Source organism: Mesitornis unicolor, unplaced genomic scaffold (genome assembly GCF_000695765.1).
Source record: "Mesitornis unicolor isolate BGI_N332 unplaced genomic scaffold, ASM69576v1 scaffold5967, whole genome shotgun sequence".
In the NCBI taxonomy this organism is placed as follows: domain Eukaryota; kingdom Metazoa; phylum Chordata; class Aves; order Mesitornithiformes; family Mesitornithidae; genus Mesitornis; species Mesitornis unicolor.
In genome coordinates, this window is record NW_010195627.1 from 6,653 (window position 1) to 26,163 (window position 19,511).

At 38.1% G+C, this 19,511-nt stretch overlaps 1 protein-coding gene across 1 annotated transcript; it reads right to left on the reverse strand.

Annotated features, from left to right (window-relative positions):
• Window positions 1–3,455: 3,455 nt before the first annotated feature.
• Window positions 3,456–19,147, reverse strand: SAMM50 (SAMM50 sorting and assembly machinery component). Its single transcript, XM_010188184.1, has 14 exons — window positions 19,040–19,147; window positions 17,552–17,653; window positions 15,511–15,598; window positions 14,351–14,457; window positions 12,110–12,240; window positions 11,809–11,896; window positions 11,102–11,230; window positions 10,346–10,417; window positions 9,174–9,260; window positions 7,318–7,388; window positions 6,485–6,552; window positions 5,525–5,671; window positions 4,462–4,603; window positions 3,456–3,667 (listed from the first exon to the last, which is right to left on the reverse strand). Exons 1-14 carry the CDS (start codon window positions 19,130–19,132, stop codon window positions 3,622–3,624), a joined length of 1,371 nt encoding a protein of 456 aa, XP_010186486.1. The 5' UTR covers window positions 19,133–19,147; the 3' UTR covers window positions 3,456–3,621.
• Between the last annotated feature and the right edge of the window lie 364 nt (window positions 19,148–19,511).

Genomic DNA, 19,511 nt, shown 5'->3' on the forward strand with positions numbered 1-19,511 from the left:
AAAATAATGCCTGTACTGATTTTCTAAGATGACAGATACCCTATAGACACAAGACACTGTTACAGTTAATTTTTCTTCCTCATCTGCCAAATGAAAGTGTGTTTTGGGGTAAGGGTTTGGTGTTTGGGTTTTGGTTTTAGTTTGGGGTTTTGGGTTTTTTTTTGAGGGGGGAATTGGTTATTTTTAAATAACATTATTCATTCAATGCTGAAGTAGAAATGTACCACTTAACTGATGCTACTGATTTGCTTCAGAATAATTTCTCTTATGTAATTCTGTTTAACTGAAGCACTTTTACAAAGACCATTTATTCCATGCAGACATTTGCTCTGCCAGCTGCAGACTGGGTTGCATTTTTTGCTTAACAGCGGAAGAAAGCCGAATGCTCTGACTTGCACTGAATACGTCCAGCATAAAGACTCATCCAATTAAGTTAGAATCATCCAAGAGCCCTGCAGTTGCTAACAGCGATTCAGCACTGCTGTCATAAAACATACATTCAATTACACTGTTTCAAAAACCTTTCAATGGTAGAGAAGCTGTGTAAAAATCTTCCTGCAAAGGATTGCTACTGCTGTGGTTGCCAGACTCCAGCTCTTTTAGAAACAAGACAAGGATGGCAGAATAAACATACAATCCCATACAAATTCTGTAATTTTAGGATGATTTTCTTATGTTATCCCATACAATGTTCAGGACAATCTCCCAGACATGTGACCACCTCCTTAATATTCCCCACACACCCCAGAGGAGGGAGAGCTAACCTGAGCCCCACTCACTTCTCTGTGGGCCTGCATGTTTTATTGCACACAGGAGAGGAAGACTGCAAATGCTTCCCTCGCAGGGCACAGCACTGACAGCAATTTCTACATAGATGCCCAACACCACCAACAGGTATTTTGGAAAGGTAGTAAGTATCAAACAGTAGTTGCTACATCTCTGCAGAGATTTCCACTGGCAGCAAGTACAGACCAGTACTATTAAAAAAGGCACAGAGCAACAGTAAACTTACTTACATTGAAGCATGCTTCCATATTATTGAGGTCAGCATCATATTTTATTTCCAGAACTTGTATTTTTAAATTAAATACAGTTATACCCTTAACAATATAGCAGCAAACCCACCCCCCCTTACATTCTAACAACCTCCCAGTTTCCTGTTCTGCCTTCCCCAAAAGCTCCCTAGCAGCTTACTCATTAACAGTACCCAATACCACATCTTCCAAATATAAAGAGCATTTTCAACTTTTTTACGTTAAGTGGAACAGCTCCAGGAAATCACTCACTGTCTTAGAACTGGTGATACAAATATTAGTCTGGCTTCTAACACATTTCTGCTGCCTTCCTACTGGCTCAGAGGTGCCCCCAAAACAGCAACAAGGCTGTACAGCTGTTGTCCCAAGAAGTCCTCTCTTTGCCTCTTTTAGCCCTAGAAAGGACTGAAAGCAGTAAAGTAACAACACAGAAGAAACCCTGCTTCAGATGGTATTTGCAACCTCGGGACTGTTCAGATAAAATTAAAGTCCACAAGCATGTCTCAGGTGTACCACCTGGAGGCATTTGTCACCATCTTATGGTCCCAAACTCTGGGCACAGCTATAAAAGCAAGAGCCCTTCAACTACTCAGGGCCTTGGACCAGCTGCTGCTTGGTGTGCAGACTAAGGCAGAGGCTATTTATGTTGTCCTGCTCAACTCAGGAAGACTCCTTCCCCATCTAAAACGGCCAACTGATAGTAGCCATGTAGGACTCTCTCATTTATTAAAGTACTTCACTTGACCAGTCTTCAACAACAGTGTGCACAAAAAGGAGTTCTTAAGGCAACAGAATACATCAGATTTTATCAACAGTACCAAAATTAACTTTGAACTCCTGGGAGAAAATCCTAACGGTATTTTGCTATCTAAACATTCCCATTCTTCCCACTAAAAATACTTGTATATGTCAAACTGTATAGTGCTGGTGAAAAACCAGTAACATCTGTTGACATTCTTAACATAGTGTCATATTTTATCTCATAACAACAAAAAAACATCAAAAATGTTGTGTTAAACACATATTTGCTACAGTAGCTGTCAGATACACACACATGGAAAAAAAGGACTTTGTATTAAATTTTGGTATTTGAAATAGAGTTGCCTCCTGCCATTCACACAATTTTCTGTTTTGAATATCTGTGGGCCTGTTGCTGTAACTTTATAAAAAGGGAAGGATGTTCAGTCAAGTGGAGCTTGGAAAAACCAAGCAGATCAGTTTCTAGCCTTCATATTTCAGAAAGTGAGTTATCAACATGAACTGATTTAGTTACTATACTACAGCAACAGCAATATATACCAATGCTAAAGCAATGTATAAAACGGTGGTCTTTTCAAAGAGAGTGGAGTCTCAGTGCTAGCTTGACTGGGAATGAGATTTTGCAGCAGTGCTGACTGCACTTGGCAAAGTCAAGTTGTTTGCCGGTATGTCCAAACCTGTGTCTTTAGCTGAGTGGAAGTCAGGAGTGTATTAGCTTGTGTATTTCTGTTCTACTCTCCCAGAATCTTCTTTGTATTATGATTTTAATTTTGCCAACACCTAATGACAAAAAAACGTAAATTTAAATGCAGGAAAAGTGGATTCTAGGTTCAGATTCTCTTAGGATAATGACAATTCAGGATTGATACACATAAATGAGTATGTAGCTATCTTTAAAGACGAGTTGTTAGAAGTAAACTAGTGAATTAGTCTAACCTTATAAAAACTGGAATATATGCCAAGTGAATTTCAGTTGAAATTAGCATCTAAAGAAGTCAGTAGAGAGCCATGCCTCTCACACAAAAGCAAACAAGAGAGCATCACAGGATTACACATCTAGACATCCCTTTTTGCAACTGCTACAAAAAGATCTGTTTGTAAGACCCAAATCAGTGGCTTCACTAGGAGCACCAAAACACTCAAAACTGCCTCGGAGTTGAGAACCCTGAATCTTTCAAAGGTATTCTTGAATTTTAGTATTTACTGTACTGTGCTAAACAGCCGACTTGAACTTTTACAGTATTCAGATTGTAGGAGGTATTCAAATATAGATGATTTTACAATACTGAAATATATTTGAATCAGAACACTTTGGTTCACTTGCAACCATTAGTTGTATAAAATAATTTTTGATGCCTAACAGGTTTTTTTTTTCAGAGTCATTTGCTCACAGAAGTTGACAATGGAGAAAAACTTAATTTCCACTCCAGCCAGACTCACACTTGGTCATCCCAATACTTCTGAGTCTTGTTAGCTGGAAGAGTGAAGACCATGCAGGCCAATGACAACTGTAATCATGTCAAATGTATCCAAGAGCCAATTTCTGACACAACTCTCTAATATTTTAGGTAACAACTAATATCTAAAAGCTGTAAGTTAAAAAAAGCTAGAATACTATAAAGAGTCTCCCATCTTTGATAAGAATCAGAGGTACAATGAACATTTAGAGCATAATTCTTTAATGTAGCTTCTTGTGGAGTCTGAGAGGTAAATCACTCAGAAGTGTATCTGTATTTCAAGAAAAACATTAGACCGTATCGAGCTATATGAAAGTCTTGATTTCAATTACAGAGCACAATTTCATATACTGATGTAAAATGTTTTTGTATTATAGAAATCTGATTCCTGCTCCAAACTGAACACCATCACATATCCTGAAAAGAAACAAACAATAAACATAAGTGATATAGAAGGTACTGATGAAATTAAAATCAATAATCCCTACTCCCAAATTCCCAAGTTACAACTCAAATTTTAGCTGACAAAGGCTTTTTTAAATAAAGGTTTTGCCATTCTGTCATTCATATGAAGTATTTACATTTGTAAAAGAAAGCCTATTATTTTCAAATTGCTATTACTAATTCACATTTCACATGAATGGTAAGTTGAAACATAATTCAACTCCTGTACAAAATACAGAGTATCTTACACAGTATTCACAGGCAAGAACAAGCCCCCTGCAGCTTTTCTATTCCATACTATAGTATTTGCTTGGTGTAGGGTAATTGGTTGATAACAAACTAATTTGTTCTTCCTTTCTCTGTATCTATAGTCAAACTTGTTTTCTTGTTTCAAGCAAAGACATTAAACTTCCTATTTATCCAATCATTTGTTTTTGGAAAGCTTAAGAAAATCACATGTGCTGTCTGAGTGATCATTTCCCCTAAAGAAATAAAACCTGCTACTCAGCTACTCCTCATACATTTCTACAGCTGATCTCAAGTTCAATGAACTTTGAAACCTGAGATACAAAGTTTTAAACCAAGAAGTGTTGTGAAACCAACATAAATACAGTGAACTGAAAGAAAAGCATCAAGTGCTGAAAAGTCTCTGAACTGGCAATGAATAAACAAATTTAACTACAGCAATTCTCTCTGCCAAAACGAGACAGAAGTGCAGTAACCTTTAAGATGAGTTACTATTGAGGAAATTGGTGTAAAAAACAAACCTGTCACCAGACTGCACTCCCATGGGGAAACAGTAGTTAAGTTCTAATCTAGCAATGTTTCCAAGTCGGAGCACTATTCCGGTACCATAAGACCATCGGATATACTCTGCCAGCTTCTGCAGATGAGCCCTGGGACCATCACCTGAAAGCAAAAGAGCAAGAGAAAAAGAATCAAAGCAGACTGCCGAGGTGGTCAAAGGCTAACTGGATTTTCAGAGCTAGAAGACAGACTACTTTGGAGCATCCCCTGCAAGATTCAAAATTTATTTACTACCCACAACTCCCATAAATGCCAACCAAATACCTTGGACTCAATCTACAAACTTCTAGGATTCTGGCTGGATTGTTGGCTCATCTTCATTTCCCTCCATGGGGTACCTACTTGCATGAAGCTGGAAATGAGTACTAAAGACTGAACTAAAAGTTAACTACATGTCTTTAGTGGGTCTTTATTAAAGTTGGTTTGTCCACTTTTGAATTGTTCATAAGTGTCTCCCTTCCATATAGATGCCATCTCTCTTTCATCAAGCAAGGCAGACACCAAATGTCACTATATCCCCAAACTGATTGAACTGATACTGAAAAAATCATACACTAATACACTGAAATATATCTTGAAAAAAGCTGGGGATGGAAGAAAGAAAAAAATCACGAGCTACCACACCTTCATCTATGCTGTGCCACCACTTTTTATTTAGTTCATCTCAGAAAACATTAGAATCCCACTAAAACATCATCTTCCAGTCTCCTTTTAGAACAGTATAAGATAGCAGGTGTTAATCAATTACCAAAATGGACTGAAAACATCACCAATTGGCAGCTACCACTGTTACCACCCTAGCTCTCCTTCCTACAAGTTGAGCTAGAATTTATATAGAGAGCTAAAAAAATTACTGGCAATCTGTCAAATATACAAGTTCGTAGCAGCAGCTTTTTGACAGGCACCAAAATATATGCAGTAAACAAACTGCTTCTGAGAAAACAGACACAGAACAGCTCTCCTTTTTGCTTTTATACATATAGAGAAGCAGGTTTTGTTATATACAATTCTACTGAGTCTTACCATAGTTAAGATTGCAGAGGTTTCCAGCATTAAGGAAGAAATGTGTTCGGAAAAGGTCTCCAAACCCTCCCCGGCCTGGCCGGAAAGGGAGAGGGGTGTATAGATGTAAACCTCCAGCCCAGTAAGCTTCTCCTCCCAAGTAATCACCTATTTACATAAAATGTTGGAATAAAAGCATTTACTGTGGAATGTATGAAAAGAAGCAGTTATTAAAGGTACAAGAACACATCCTTAAGTTGTTTTACTTTGCACTTCCACCCTTTACAACTCTTGCCACTTGCTTCTAGCTCTCTCCAACCTCACTATCAAGTAAAAAAAAAAAAGGCACTTATACAATTCTTTAAACTTTCCAAGTGAATTGCCATTTTAATTCATTCCCTCATCCAAACAGCCCGAAGCATGCACCTACTTGTGGTTCATCAGAGACTACCTCCTGAACACCTCTGAAATACTTGCCTTAGTTTTAAAAAGGGGGAATTGCTAGAATTAAGCAATACGTTTTAAAATACACCGAATCCACTGATAACGGCAAGAGTAAAGAATAGGAATGAGGAAGCTCCAGGCTCTCCAAACACCTTTGTTGATCAGATTACCTTTCCCCTAAGCTACCTGAACATATGCTGTACCAAGTAGAGATTTAATGTGACTGTTGCTATAACCATCTTTTGGGAACTTTTTCAGCTTGAAGGCTGCTTGCTAATTAAAGTGACATCCTGGAAGTACACAAGTTGGAACACACACTTGGTTCACAGAATTAGTTTATGGCTTAACAAAGAACTAGCGGGCTTTATTCCATTGTGAGCTAATACGTAACGACAGATCAAAGACACAGCACTTCTCAGATTCACAGTGCAGAATGAGTGCAATTCTTTTTAAGCTTAAGGACAGAATTTGATCCTTTGCTACACACTAATATTTACAGGATTGTCAGAGGAGGAGGACGATTTAAAGGTTTCAGACCTTCACTCTGGGGTCCAATGCTGTACATACTGAATCCACGCACACTCGTTGGTCCACCAAGGTAAAACCTAGTGAATACAGGCAAATTTAATTCAATGCTTCACTTGAACGACACATTTGAAAATATCTAGCCATACTTCTAACGCTGCTTTTCAGAGATACAGGTAACTCTGTAACAGATTTAGTAAAGTGTGTTTAAAGAAATACGAGAAATTTAATCTAAATCTAAATCCTGATGCATCTGGCAAAAAAATAAAAATAAACTGAAGTATTAAAAACAAAAATCAGTCTTCCCTCACTTCCAAAGATCAAAATCAAAGGTTCCCCTGCACTGAAGAAGAATCAGAATACTGTCCAATTCTGTCTGTTGTAATAATTTTGACAGAAATACTGTAGTTAAGATCTATCACACGTGGAGTTGACACTTAGTATTTATTGCAAATAAATTGAAGTCTCAAGTTTCTGCTAGTGATCTTTAAACACAGGTGCTAGAGGGCAAAACTGCCTAAAAAGTCAACATAGTTACAACATGGCTTTACTTCTAACAATACTTACAGTCTTACCTATGCCTGAAACAAAATTTTGTAGATGGTAAATACAATTTTGCAACCACAAATATTGGCAGGCAGAGCTACTACATAGTAAATTATAAATTTATACTGCCCCAATATGAAAATGAAAAACAGAAGGCATGGCTTGACATGCAATTAAAGCTAACTAGAAACTTATTCTCCTCAGAACCAGAACTCATACTGCTTCTCTATTATACTACAGTTTTCTTTATACATTACCTGGGTTGACTGAAAAAAATAAGACATATTTAAAACACTTGCCTATCAGCTATACTGGATGGCTTGTCTCCAATAGGTACTAGCATTCCACCCCAAAGTGATGCTGAAAAAACCTTAGGAGTGAAAAAGAAGTTGTTTATTAGTATGTATTACTGATTTCCCTGAAAACAGCATTAGTAAATTTCATTGCTCAGTAACAGGCAGGGCTCCCATTAGTCTGACAGAAAGTTACAGATGATCACAGTGTATACACATAGATATCACATCATCGGTAATCATATTTTCAGGAAACTTGATCACTGCTGCCCTCTTGCTTTTATGTAGTGCTACATGTTGAAAAAGTCCACAGCACATTTGAAGCAAGTGCTGCTTTCACAATAGTTGAAGTGAACACTCATCTAACTCTTATTTTCTTATTAACTGAAATAAGACAACACTGCTGACATAAATTACTCCTGGCAATTTTAAATCCATAGGAGGCTAATTCCAGCTACTGAAAATGTACAATTATTACCTCTCTAAATTAGCCTTATAATTAAATGAAACCATCTTCTACAACTCACTATATCGACTTGAAATACACATACGGCATTACTGCTTATCTACCAAGTAACTCTTGGGAGCCAAACCACTATAATAAACACATGGTTATAAATAAGTACATGGGGACATCTATTGTCAGTTCCTAGGCAAAGGGTCCTGGATAATTTCTCTAATTTTACAGCACACTCCTTCTGCCTTGAGAGTCCTAAGAAACCTCCCCTGCCATTATCAGATGTGAACTCACCAGGCAGCATATGCTTATCTGGTTACACAATACACAGCATATGCAAGTCTACACTCATGAACAATGGATGACAAAATTATGTACACCGCATGATGAGATACGCTTCACTTTCAATCACAGCATAGGCATATTTGCAGTCATGGGAAAGAGCAAAGTACTCATGCAAAGCCACTACATTATTTCATGGGAGAACATGCTTTCTCAACTGAAGGCCACTGGAACAGGCTGCCCAGAGAGGTTGTGGAGTCTCATCTGGAGACATTCAAGCCCCACCTGGACGCGTTCCTGTGTGACCCTCTCTGGGTGATCCTGCTCTGGACTGGATGATCTTCAGAGGTCCCTTCCAACCCCTAACCAGTCTGTGATTCGGTGAAATGTCAGATGATCAGAAGTGCACTCATCAGGCAATGCCTTCTCTTCCACCACACAAAAGGTGCAAATATAATGATGTAATAAGAAAGGAATATATCAAACAGCCTTAAAATTCCTTTCTGTGTTGGTCTAACTCATTGCTCTAACTCAAGAACTGCATTACACCGAGTCGCCTCAGAACAAAAGCAAGAAACAGCAGACTGACAGATCCTTACAACATCAGTTCATTAATATCTCCGCTATGGAAGTATCTTGGAGGTTTTCAGCTGTACTGTTGGCATAATGCTCACATTCTTCCAGTCTCCTAGAATTTCTTCATTATTCCAATACTTTTTTTAAAAGCTTCCAAGACACAGAGATCTTCTCAGTGCCTTTTTGTTTTGGTTTGGGTTTGGTTTTCTAGTATGCTGGGATGCAAAGAACCACTCTTAAGAAAGATCATCAAGAAAGACATGTCCAACATTATTTCTGAAAGGAAAACAGTTAATGTAGTTAACTGTCAAACAAATAATTCTTTCCAAAATGCCCACTTCTCAAATGACTCTGCATGGCAGGAACATCAGGTTAAAAATGAGTAGTATTTCACTTTCAAAAAAACCAAAACAAGATATCTACACCATCCATCTTTCACTTCAATGATCTTTTTCTAATCCATGGTGAAAAATCATCATAAGACATAGATTCACTAACCTCATTTGTTAACTCGGATCAATTACTAAATTATTTTTTAAAAAATTACCGAATCCCAGGTAAGTTGCTTATTCAACTGAAATTCAAAATCCTCTTTTAGAAAGCTCACGTCTCCACCTGTATAGCCAGCCAACTCCTGCAAAGACATAAGTTTATGAAAGCTGTAATGGACTTTACATGTTTCTTTCCCACGTCTGCATCAGCATAAGCAGTGCTTTCTGTACATAAATTCTGGACCAAGAAAAAACATGCATAACTCTCTGAACAATGATCTGCAATTTTCTCCTTCAAATATTAAACCAAGGTATTGCTTTCTAAGCCATTTTGTAAATGATGGCAAAACACAATGAAGCTGGAAAATTCTGCACCCAAAATCAAAACTCTTACTGTATTTAGACCTGAGAAGATTTCATATGTAGTAAAGCAGGGCTAAAGAACCAGACAACCAGTCTCGTTATACCAGTGCTATTTGAAAATAACAAGTGAAGTGACTGAATCAGCATTAGAGACAGCATCTAACAAATTATGTTAACTAAACCCTGAATTATAACCACCTTTGTCACTCAGAAACAAAATAGCTCACTGCTGCTTACAGGAACACTAGCACTTCTAGTTCCAACGACACTTCAAAGCAATCTGCTTCTAAAGCATTGCAGAAGTTCATGCTTCTGAAGTATTAACCCATATAGCATAAAAGCCAGCTTTTCTGAAAGCTCTGTAAGTAAAAAGAGTGAAAATCATTTTCTGTGCCAAAATGACACATATGTATGACTCTGAGAGTTATTTTCACCCAGTCTTTCATTTTTAATTCTAAGACTTACAAACTTTGTAAGCAGCAACGGGATCATGGTATGGTAGTCTTAGTGTTAGAAAACAAGGACTAATACCTACTGTAAGGTGGAGTAAATATTGTCAGGGATAATGTATCTCAATTAATAAATACGTTAATGTTAACAGTGAGATAAAAGCGGCTGCGCTGTTTGACCAATGGTATAGAAATGAAAATTTGCCACCATAAAAAAATTTTCATGATTTTAAAGGGCTTCTACAAAACATTGTAAAGATAGAAAGTAAATACTGAGCATTGCTGTCTCCTAGTCAATTTACAATTGATTTTTAACTTCAGACATTTTTAACATGAGCATCAATTAGATAAATTAAGTCTTACTCAAACACACTCAGAGATAAAATTCAATCGTAGTATAAGTGATTTAATACTACCTGATTAATTTTGAGCAAAGCACCTCGTCTTGGCAAGATTGAAGAGTTCCGGGAATCAATTACCATGGCATGCTGAAAAGATTCAAACAATTATTTTTAGGTTCTCATATCTGTTGAATGCCACAGAGTGACACTGTTATGTGCCAGGCACAGCTCCAGCTAAGGCTAGTGTAGCTCCATGGATTTGGGAACAATGTACCTAAAGAGTAACTTAGTTCTGACTTTAGAAGCTGCATCAAATATTTATATATATTTATACCTTTTGGCCATGGTACACACCAGAAATACAGCAGCAACAATGCCCCTGTGTAAATCACCAAATTGGTGACAGTCACCTGCAGATAGTTCATCTCCTACAATTTGTAAGCTACAAGTTAAAAATGGCAAGTGACAAAAAACTAGCATAGGGAAGAATATTCAAAAAGGGCACAGCAACCATTGAATGAGGAAATTCACTGATGCAGTGTTCTCCAAAACAAGACAATTCTGTAAAAAGAGATGGCAGATGACACAGAGGGAGTCCCTGCAGAAGGAACAAGCCAGCCTAAGAAACAGTCAAAATGCAAGAGTCAACTAAGAAAATATGTTTTATGTTTGGACCTTCTGGATGACTGTATGTGAATGACCCAACACAGCAAAAGATGTCTAAAGTAAAACACACCACCTATTAAGGCAAAAAGCTCCTTTGGTACAATTTCTAAGTATTAAATGACTCAAAAGAATGTGTTTTAAAAAATTATCAGGAAAAACGCTTACAGAGAGAGAAGATTTAAGAGAGTGTCCACTTTCTTCTCGAACAGAAAAGGATGCTGTTCTAGCAAGGCAGCCAAGCTCTCTCCACACACCCTCCCACTTCAGTGTGTGGTTCGTCTTCCAGATTGGAAACTACAAACAAAGAATTGAGTAAGACATTAAAAATATTTGCTACAAAATAAAAATAAACATTTATCTGAAAAATCTCTCTCTATAACATTTATTTATACATGAGTCTATGCTTTTTCCTTCCAAACTTCTTGGATCAGAAAGAAAACCTTTTTTATTTCAGAGTAATGCTAATTCTGCTCCAGACAAGAGAGTTTCTCCAAGTAGGTGCACACTACTTAATCTATAACAAATGAAAAACATCTTGAGAATTGGGCTGATATGCTGAGCTAGGCAACCAGCTGCCTCTCTGAAATGACAGTTTAAACATTAAAAGTATGGAGAAAAAAAATTGGTATTTTTATATGGCCAAAATAGGACTGAATTCTAACAAAAAGACAAAGGTGACTGATTCTAACAAAAAGACTAAAATGACCTCTGTCATTTTAAAATTGTTGACATATTTCAAATAATGGAAGTTAAACCTGTGCACAAGTGTTTCAATCATTAAAAAATTAAACCAAATATTTGTGAAAGCCAGCCGTGACCCAAATTAAATGTAAATGAAGCATGTGTTCCACAACCGCTTGTGCTACACTTACATTAAATTCTGTTGATATTCCTCTATCAGTTTCACGAAGAGAGCTCCAAGGGAACTGTCCTGTTACTTTATATAGGTTAACTGAAAAACTGAAATACAACATTAATGGCAGGTTTGAGAGTGAAACCAATTAAGTAGGTGGAGTTTAAAATTATTAGAAAACCTTAAGTAACCAGCTGTGCTACTTTATTAACAGACCCTCAGCAAAGGAATACATTTAATTATTAGTCAATGAAAGATCTTATTAATTGTTTTATATTCCTACACTAAACAAAGAAGTACACAAAAAATGCATCCCCTACTTTCTTTCAAAGTTTCCAGGCTGTGGTTTGAAGAATGAGAGGCCATAAGAAGTTTCCTTTGTTCCATAGGAGAACTGGAAGGTTACCTTTTCTGCACGTCCAAAGAGATTTGGGAACTTGAGCCCAAGTACCTATGGAGAATTTTAAGAAAAACAACATCATTTCATACAGTTTGCTGTCTTGCATCTTAATTGTATGTTGAAGATAAGCATAAATTCCATGAGATTGAAAAATGAAGACATTAAAAATAGTTGTAACTGAACATGACTTTCTTTTAAGTTAGGTTTCTCTTGAACTGGCAGCAAAAGCCATCACAATAGCACAAGTTAATAATCTAATTTTTATTGCTCTTCAGTACCTGCTGACTTGATCTGCATTCTTACTGTATCAGCAGGAGATGATCTCCCAGCCATTCTCCAAGCCCAGGAAAGTAAGTCTTCAGCATAGTAAGCAGCTGCTTTGCAACTGCAGACTTTCCAGCTGACCATCAGGATGGTGGAACTTGTCAGGCAGAGTTCATCAGAACCACAGCAATAAGCCAGTGGAAAATTGCCAATACAGGGTCACTCCTCTGTATCTCTGAGTAACAACTTGCTTTTGCAATCAGTCCTGATGGCAGTACAACATATCATCACAATTCTCCAGAAGCTAGCTTAAACACTTTTGCCTGTTCTGACACAAATTCACTGTACCCCTTTGGCATCTCTTGGCCCTTTGGCAGCAAGGATGAGGCAGGTTTCCTCCAAGCAGAAACACTGCCAGGCCTGTTCCTTTGTTGTGTGTTCTATTCTAACAGAATGTAAAAAAAGCTACCAAATCCCGATTGCCTTTGTCTAACAGCTACTGTAAGCAAATCAGTCACCTAAACTTTGTGAGGATGGCTACTAAGGAATTATCCAACTAGAATCACAGAATGGTTTAGGTTGGAAGGGACCTTAAAGATCAACCAGTCCAACCCCCCTGCCATAGGCAGGGACACCTCCCACCAGACCAGGTTGCCCAAAGCCCTGTCCAACCTGGCCTTGAACACTTCCAGGGAGGGGGCATCCACACCTTCCTTGGGTAACCTGTGCCAGTGTCTCACCACCCTCACAGTAAAGAATTTCCTCCTAATATCTCATCTAATAACTAACCAGAAACCACTAATCCAAAGGTATGAAATAGTGCATCTAGAGACTTCAGATTAATTTAAGGAAACAATCTCTGCTGCCAATACTGGTGTATATGCTTCATGCTTTTACATCATTCAAATGTTTTTCTTCTCTGTAACAAATTAAAATCAAATAAAGGGGGAACCTGAATACAAAAAGAGAAACCACAGTAGCTTTTAGACTGTTCTTAAATGCACTAGGAAAAAAAAAAGAGGTGAGATTCCCCACTGGTTTCATTCAGGTCATGACACCCTGGACACTACTCTCAGCAGCAGAGCTGCCTAAGCTCTCCACTCACTGAGTTCCCGTTCTCCCTGCACTTGCAAAACACCATCACCTGAGTAATGCAGTATCTTATCCACGTTAAAAATACCCCTAAGAAAAGGATGAGTCCCTTGATCTGGCTTATCTATCTGCCCCAGGCACAGCTGCACTGTGCACATGACAAGGCAGAATGGGTGCAGAAATGAGCACCTGAAAACACTTCTGCTAAAAGGACATTAACAGAACAGTCCAGCTATTACTTTTTCTGTCAACTGGTAAATACTTTTCACACAACATTTTAAACTGATGCATCCTTAATGGAATCAAATGGAAGCAAGCTCCACAGTTCATATCGTTCTGGAAAACTTTGCATTTTGCAGCCCAGAGTAACTGGTACTGGGCTAAAACAGTGAAAACCAAGAAAAATTTCTAAGTCAAACAATGAACTCCAACTGAGAAGAAAAACACTTCAAATAGACCTCGTAGAAACTAAATGTCAAACTCCTTACTAATCTCTCCAGCAGATAAAGTGTCTTAAATATTATCAAGAATTTCAGTCGTTTTAAGAATTAAAAAATTAGCATACTGAGCTGGAAACTACAGCATTCTTCCCTAACTCAAAATAGGCTTTTGCTGAATGAAAGCCTGACTAATACAAAGACTCTTTAGAGACAAAGGTCTGGAAAAGCCTTAGTAAAGCTGGATCAAGAAAATAATTTGACTTGGATCAAGTCTTCACTTATTTAATCACCTAATTCCTTGCTAGGTTTGAAACATAAAAGAGGATTATCAAAAGTAATTAATAATCATTTGAAATAATCCATACCATACTGCCTTCATTGTTGCCAACCATGGTATTATAGCTTCCAGTTAGTCTTCGCAATTCTGTTACCTCAAAAGTTACATCTAAACCATTTGGAAGGGCATCATCCCCTACATAAGCAAAACAAACAAACGTATGTTATTTCCAAAGAGCTATTAAAAATGCAGACAGAAAATTACTTATTTGAAAACTGGTTGAATGAAATGATAATAAAAATCTACATTACAACAAAAATGGCTTGGCAAAAAGATGTAATTTGGATATGAGTGCAGAATTTGGTTCAATCATAGCATGACTGACATGTTAGTTTAATTATGAAACAACAGTATTTATTTGTTACCTATTTCACTAAAAACAAAGATGCATGCAAATTCTTACATTAGAATAAACAGAAATCAAAGTGGTCCAGACATGGCAAGAAGAATGCCATCACTAGGGTGGAGCTCTAAGTTTGTGACAAGAGAAACCCACCCAGTTCCCTCAGGGCTCTGGCTATGGCAGCTGTTCCAAAACAGCTGTCACAGAACAGCTGTCACAGCTACCTAATTCTGCTTGAAGCAAATGGGACAGCAGCCTGTGGGACTGCACTGTGTCTCCTTCTCAATAACACAACTTTCCTCTGCTAAAGAGAAGAGCAACAAGTTTGAAAAGCAACCACAAGCCAACTGAGCCTTACTGCAAAACCTGCACATATTCAGCTGCCCCATATACAGTACAAGCCAATTTTTAAATCACAAGCACAGATATAATTACTAGCATTTCTTTAAGCACCTAGGATGCGCTTATATAATGTCAGTTATGTGATGGAAGTACAGGACATATTTTCAAGCTTTTCCAAGTGCTCCTTTGAAACTCTGGATCAAGGGATGTGTACTGTAATTATTTTAGTACCAGAAGTTCACTCATTTTTGCATATATACAAGTAATATTTATATACACATATATACAGACATATGCAAATACATCTTCTTCATAAGGATAATGGATTTAGAAACATACATTTGTATATATAGCATACCTACATGTACATCTAAAATATATAAAGATATACGAGAGAGTAAGTTATATACACAACCGATTACATGGGAAAATAAACATTACATGTATGCATATGTCTACGTGTGCATGAAAAAAAAGGTGAGGATTAATGAGGCAATGCATACCCTGACATGTATCAATCAGAACTTCCACCTGTCTAAAGATTCCCAGACGAAGCAATTTTTCACGAGCTTCATGCGATTTTCTCATCACCTACAGGATGAGATAAGTAGTTCAGTCTTTCAGGTTCCCAAAAAATAACTAGGATAAAATGATTAAAATGCAGCTAAGTCATTCAATAGTCACAAATTTTGTATACAAAGACATATCTGTTTTGAAGGCACATATATCACAACTACATTAATACTTGAATCTATAAAGGAAATAAATTAAACCAGAGCATCTGGCTCAATTCCTACTTTCTGTTAGCGTGCATCCTAGCTGTTACAATACTTAAATCTATTATTCAAATGGGCTTCAGTACTTAAAACTTATATCTTTATTTATGGGGCCCATTTTTGGGGGGGCAAAAAAACCAAAAACAACCAAAACAACCAAGATGCAACCAAACCAAAAACCATAACCCTAATCTGTTCAAATTTAGACAAATTTACGGGTCTAAATTGCCAGCTGCACTCCAGAAGGAATCACCACCTAAAAGTACAAGGAGATACAGCCTAACTCACACTTTGATCCATTGTGGAGACTGGCATTCATTATTTGTGCTGAGATCGAAAAATTTATCTTAAGGAAATTAACTGAAAGTCTCACCTACACAGTTAGCAATTCTCAAATGGGAAGAAACTTGTTGTGGTTTAGGCCCAGTGCGTCAGTGAGCACCAATGCCCCAAAAAAGGGCTAGTCAAAGTAAGGACTGGGAGGGCTTCTCACCACTTAAAAAGGTCACCGGCAAAAGACACTCATCATAAGGAGGAAAAAAACAAAACAAAACAGAACAATTTTAATTTGTTACCAACATCAGAGTAGAACAATGGGAGATAAAACCAGATCTTAAAGTCAAAACACCTTCCCCCCCCCATCCCTCCCTTCTTCCCAGGTTCAGCTTTGTTCCCGGTTTCTTCACCTCCCCCCACTCCGTGCCCTGAGGCGCAGGGGGATGGGAGTGGGAGCTGCAGTCCCTTTAGTGCCATGGGATCCTTCAGGGTAGGGAGGACTCCGCCCAGCCGCTCTGCTTCCACGTGGTGCCCTTTCCACACGGGAAAAAGTCCTCAGAAGTCCAGTATGGGTCTGCCCACAGCTGCAGTTTCCCTCATGCACAAAACTGCTTCAGCCCAAGTCCACAAAGCTCCAATCTGGATCTGCCCATGGTCACAGTTCCCTCACACACAAAATGCTCCAGCACACACTGCCTGGAGTCACAGCTTCTTCAGGGGCAGCCACCTGCTCATGTGGATCTGTGCCACCAATGAACTTCCACGGGCTGCAGGGGGGGCGACCTGCGTTGCAAAAGGGGAACCTGGGCTCTGTGTTCTCCTCCTCCCCGCTCTCCTTTCCTTCAACAGGCTTTGGTATTTTTGTGAAAAAGTTGTTCTCCTCAGGTCCCACTCCTTTCTCTGCTGCAGGTGTATTCTGATGGTTCTGAAGAGTTCCCAGCTCTCTCTTTTGGTGTGGAGCTGCAGCAGGACTTAAGCTCAAATTGGGGTCAGGCTGGCCCAGCCCCACTGGGCAGGGCTGGGGCCTTGCTGGTCAGAGCCAGTGCCAGAGAGAGAGAGGAGCATGCCCTGCACCCCCCTTAAATACATGAATTCGCGGGGGCGCTGATTGGCTTGGCCCTGGTCAGAGGGGGGTCTGACAAAGGAAAAGGGGGAGGGTTTCAGGTAGCTTCTTAAAGGGCCATCTCCATAGCCGTTCCTCCATCACCAAAGACAACTAAAAACCCCTCACAGAAAACCCAATACAAAACTTAAAATATATCTGCAAGTACTGTTTGCCACCTCAAAACATCTGTGAGCCGAATACATCAGAAAATACAGCATCTGCCAGTATTTCATATTTAAGTTCGGCTTCCATACCACAAGATCAGAATCATCACAAAACGTGACAAAGTCACCCCATGTCTGAAGGGAGCAGCTCAAAGCAGGAAAAAGAGAAAATTGTAACCTGAATTTTTTAAACAGTAGGCCTGCTATTCACTACGGTACTTACATCAATGAGATTTTTAGCCTTGAAAACATCAGCGATTTCATACATGATAATGTCATCTTTGGTCCTTCCAAGTCCATCAAAGTGCACATGCTGAACCACCACCTAAACAGAACAGATGTTTAAACACAAATATTGAATTTGCATCTAATAATGGGTAGCAAAAACACCAAGGCAGAAAAAAATACTGTTGTCCAAGTGAAAAACACTGAAGATTCCCAGGCTAATTACTGCTAACTTACATTATCAGAAATCAGTGCTATCCACAATTCTGGAAAGTTTTTCTCTTAACATGAAAATTAAAGAAAAAAGAACTCCGCAAAGGTAATACTGATTGTAGCAGAAGAGACAGTAACAGATCACAGCTGCTGGGATTTTAGTCATAAATGTTGTAGGGACAAGTAAGTCACTGCAGAAATAACACTGAGATATTAAGACACACAGACAAAACATGTACTTAGCCATAGTTGGCTATGTCTTGTATCAGCTACACATGAGCCAAGAGTTAAAAGAAACAAATCCACAAGCCATAAATACTTAAACTCAACTATTAGAAGTATTACTACCACTGGAGCACTGTAGATTAAAATGCATATTAAGATCACTAGCATTATGAAGTTTTATGTTTTCCAAAGATCATTCATCTTGTTACATAATCATCTGAGATTATTTTATCTTAAATATCACAACACACTCCAGGTTGGCTGTGTGTCACAAATAAGACTACAGTGATTGCACTTCCCTTATTTTTCCAACCTTTTCAGTGTATTATAGTTTTAGGGGTAAGTGTCAAAAAAAAACCAACCTGCAAATGCTTCATGTATTCACATATAATAAAACAGTAGAATAAAAAGCAACCTAGCATTACTGCAAACTCCTTTTAAAAAAATCCATCAGAATATATACATAATGAACTAAATAAAAACAAATGTTATTACCAAGCTTCTAGTAAGGATGACTCTCAATAGCATAAGGGAAAGGAAAATTTTAATAAAAACTAAGATAACACATGATACCTCACCCCTCCAGCATGGCCAAACATATTATGGGCCAAGACAGACATGCTCTTACGTGTGAAGTATTAAAGAAAAAGTTGCCATCCCTTGCTGAAGTTAGTATAACCCTTAGTAACATAATTCACGTGCTGGCACTTTATCCTAACCTGGCTAATACAGCACTCTAGCAGATTAAGGGCAGTTGCTTGGTTTACTCCTAAGCAGTGCTGCAAAAGCAGTAATCTCTTACGAGAGAGACAGGGAAGCAGCATCTGGAAACAGATCTATTAGCTCAAAGCTGAATTTTAGTAACAACTCCTGCGGCAGGGAAAAAAAGAACTGGAACTAGACAACATCTGAATAAATTCACTGTACTAAATTTAATTCTTTCACATCTCAAACTGCTGTTTGGAAACTTCCCTTAGGAGAACAAGCAAGCAGGGGTGCCAAGACATTTCTATTAAGAAAAGAATCCGGATATTGTTCAGGTACTTACATCTTTGTTTTCGAGAATTTCCTGCTTGGCCTCAGGTTCAACTTCAACCAGTTCAGCTTCCTCTCCCAGGGCACCAAAGTCTGGCCCACTCATTGGAAGAGGGTCCAAACTCTGAAAGCATAAAAGTAAACTACATTTAGTAAGGTATGTGGATTTGTGATTTATGCCTTTTGTAAAGGATAAAAACTATGGTTACTGACACTGTGCTCATCAGATCCTAAGGGAAAGAAAGCAAAACAGAAGAACTAAAATGAGGAGGATTACCAGCACACTTGTTACCTACCTGCTTGCTGAAATTTTTAATTAAAACTGAATAGTTTCCATGTTGAATCATTTCTCAAAAGTACTCTTCCAAAAATGCCCTACTTTTAAGGTATGCATCCCGTGTTAAAGATTAATTCTATCTTCCTAAAAAAATAATATCTAAGAAATCAGGTTATCACTACTTAGTTTGGGTTTTTGAGAAGGTGAG

What these genes read in the sequence shown, in the direction of transcription:
- SAMM50 (XM_010188184.1), bottom strand. Translation starts at nt 19,132, where the DNA reads ATGAGTGGGCCAGACTTTGGTGCCCTGGGAGAGGAAGCTGAACTGGTT. An exon ending in AAATTCTCGAAAACAAAGAT is followed by an intron (nt 17,654 to 19,039) that starts GTAAGTACCTGA and finishes TGTTCTGTTTAG; the next exon opens with GTGGTGGTTCAGCATGTGCA. An exon ending in GCAACAATGAAGGCAGTATG is followed by an intron (nt 12,241 to 14,350) that starts GTATGGATTATT and finishes AATTCTCCATAG; the next exon opens with GTACTTGGGCTCAAGTTCCC.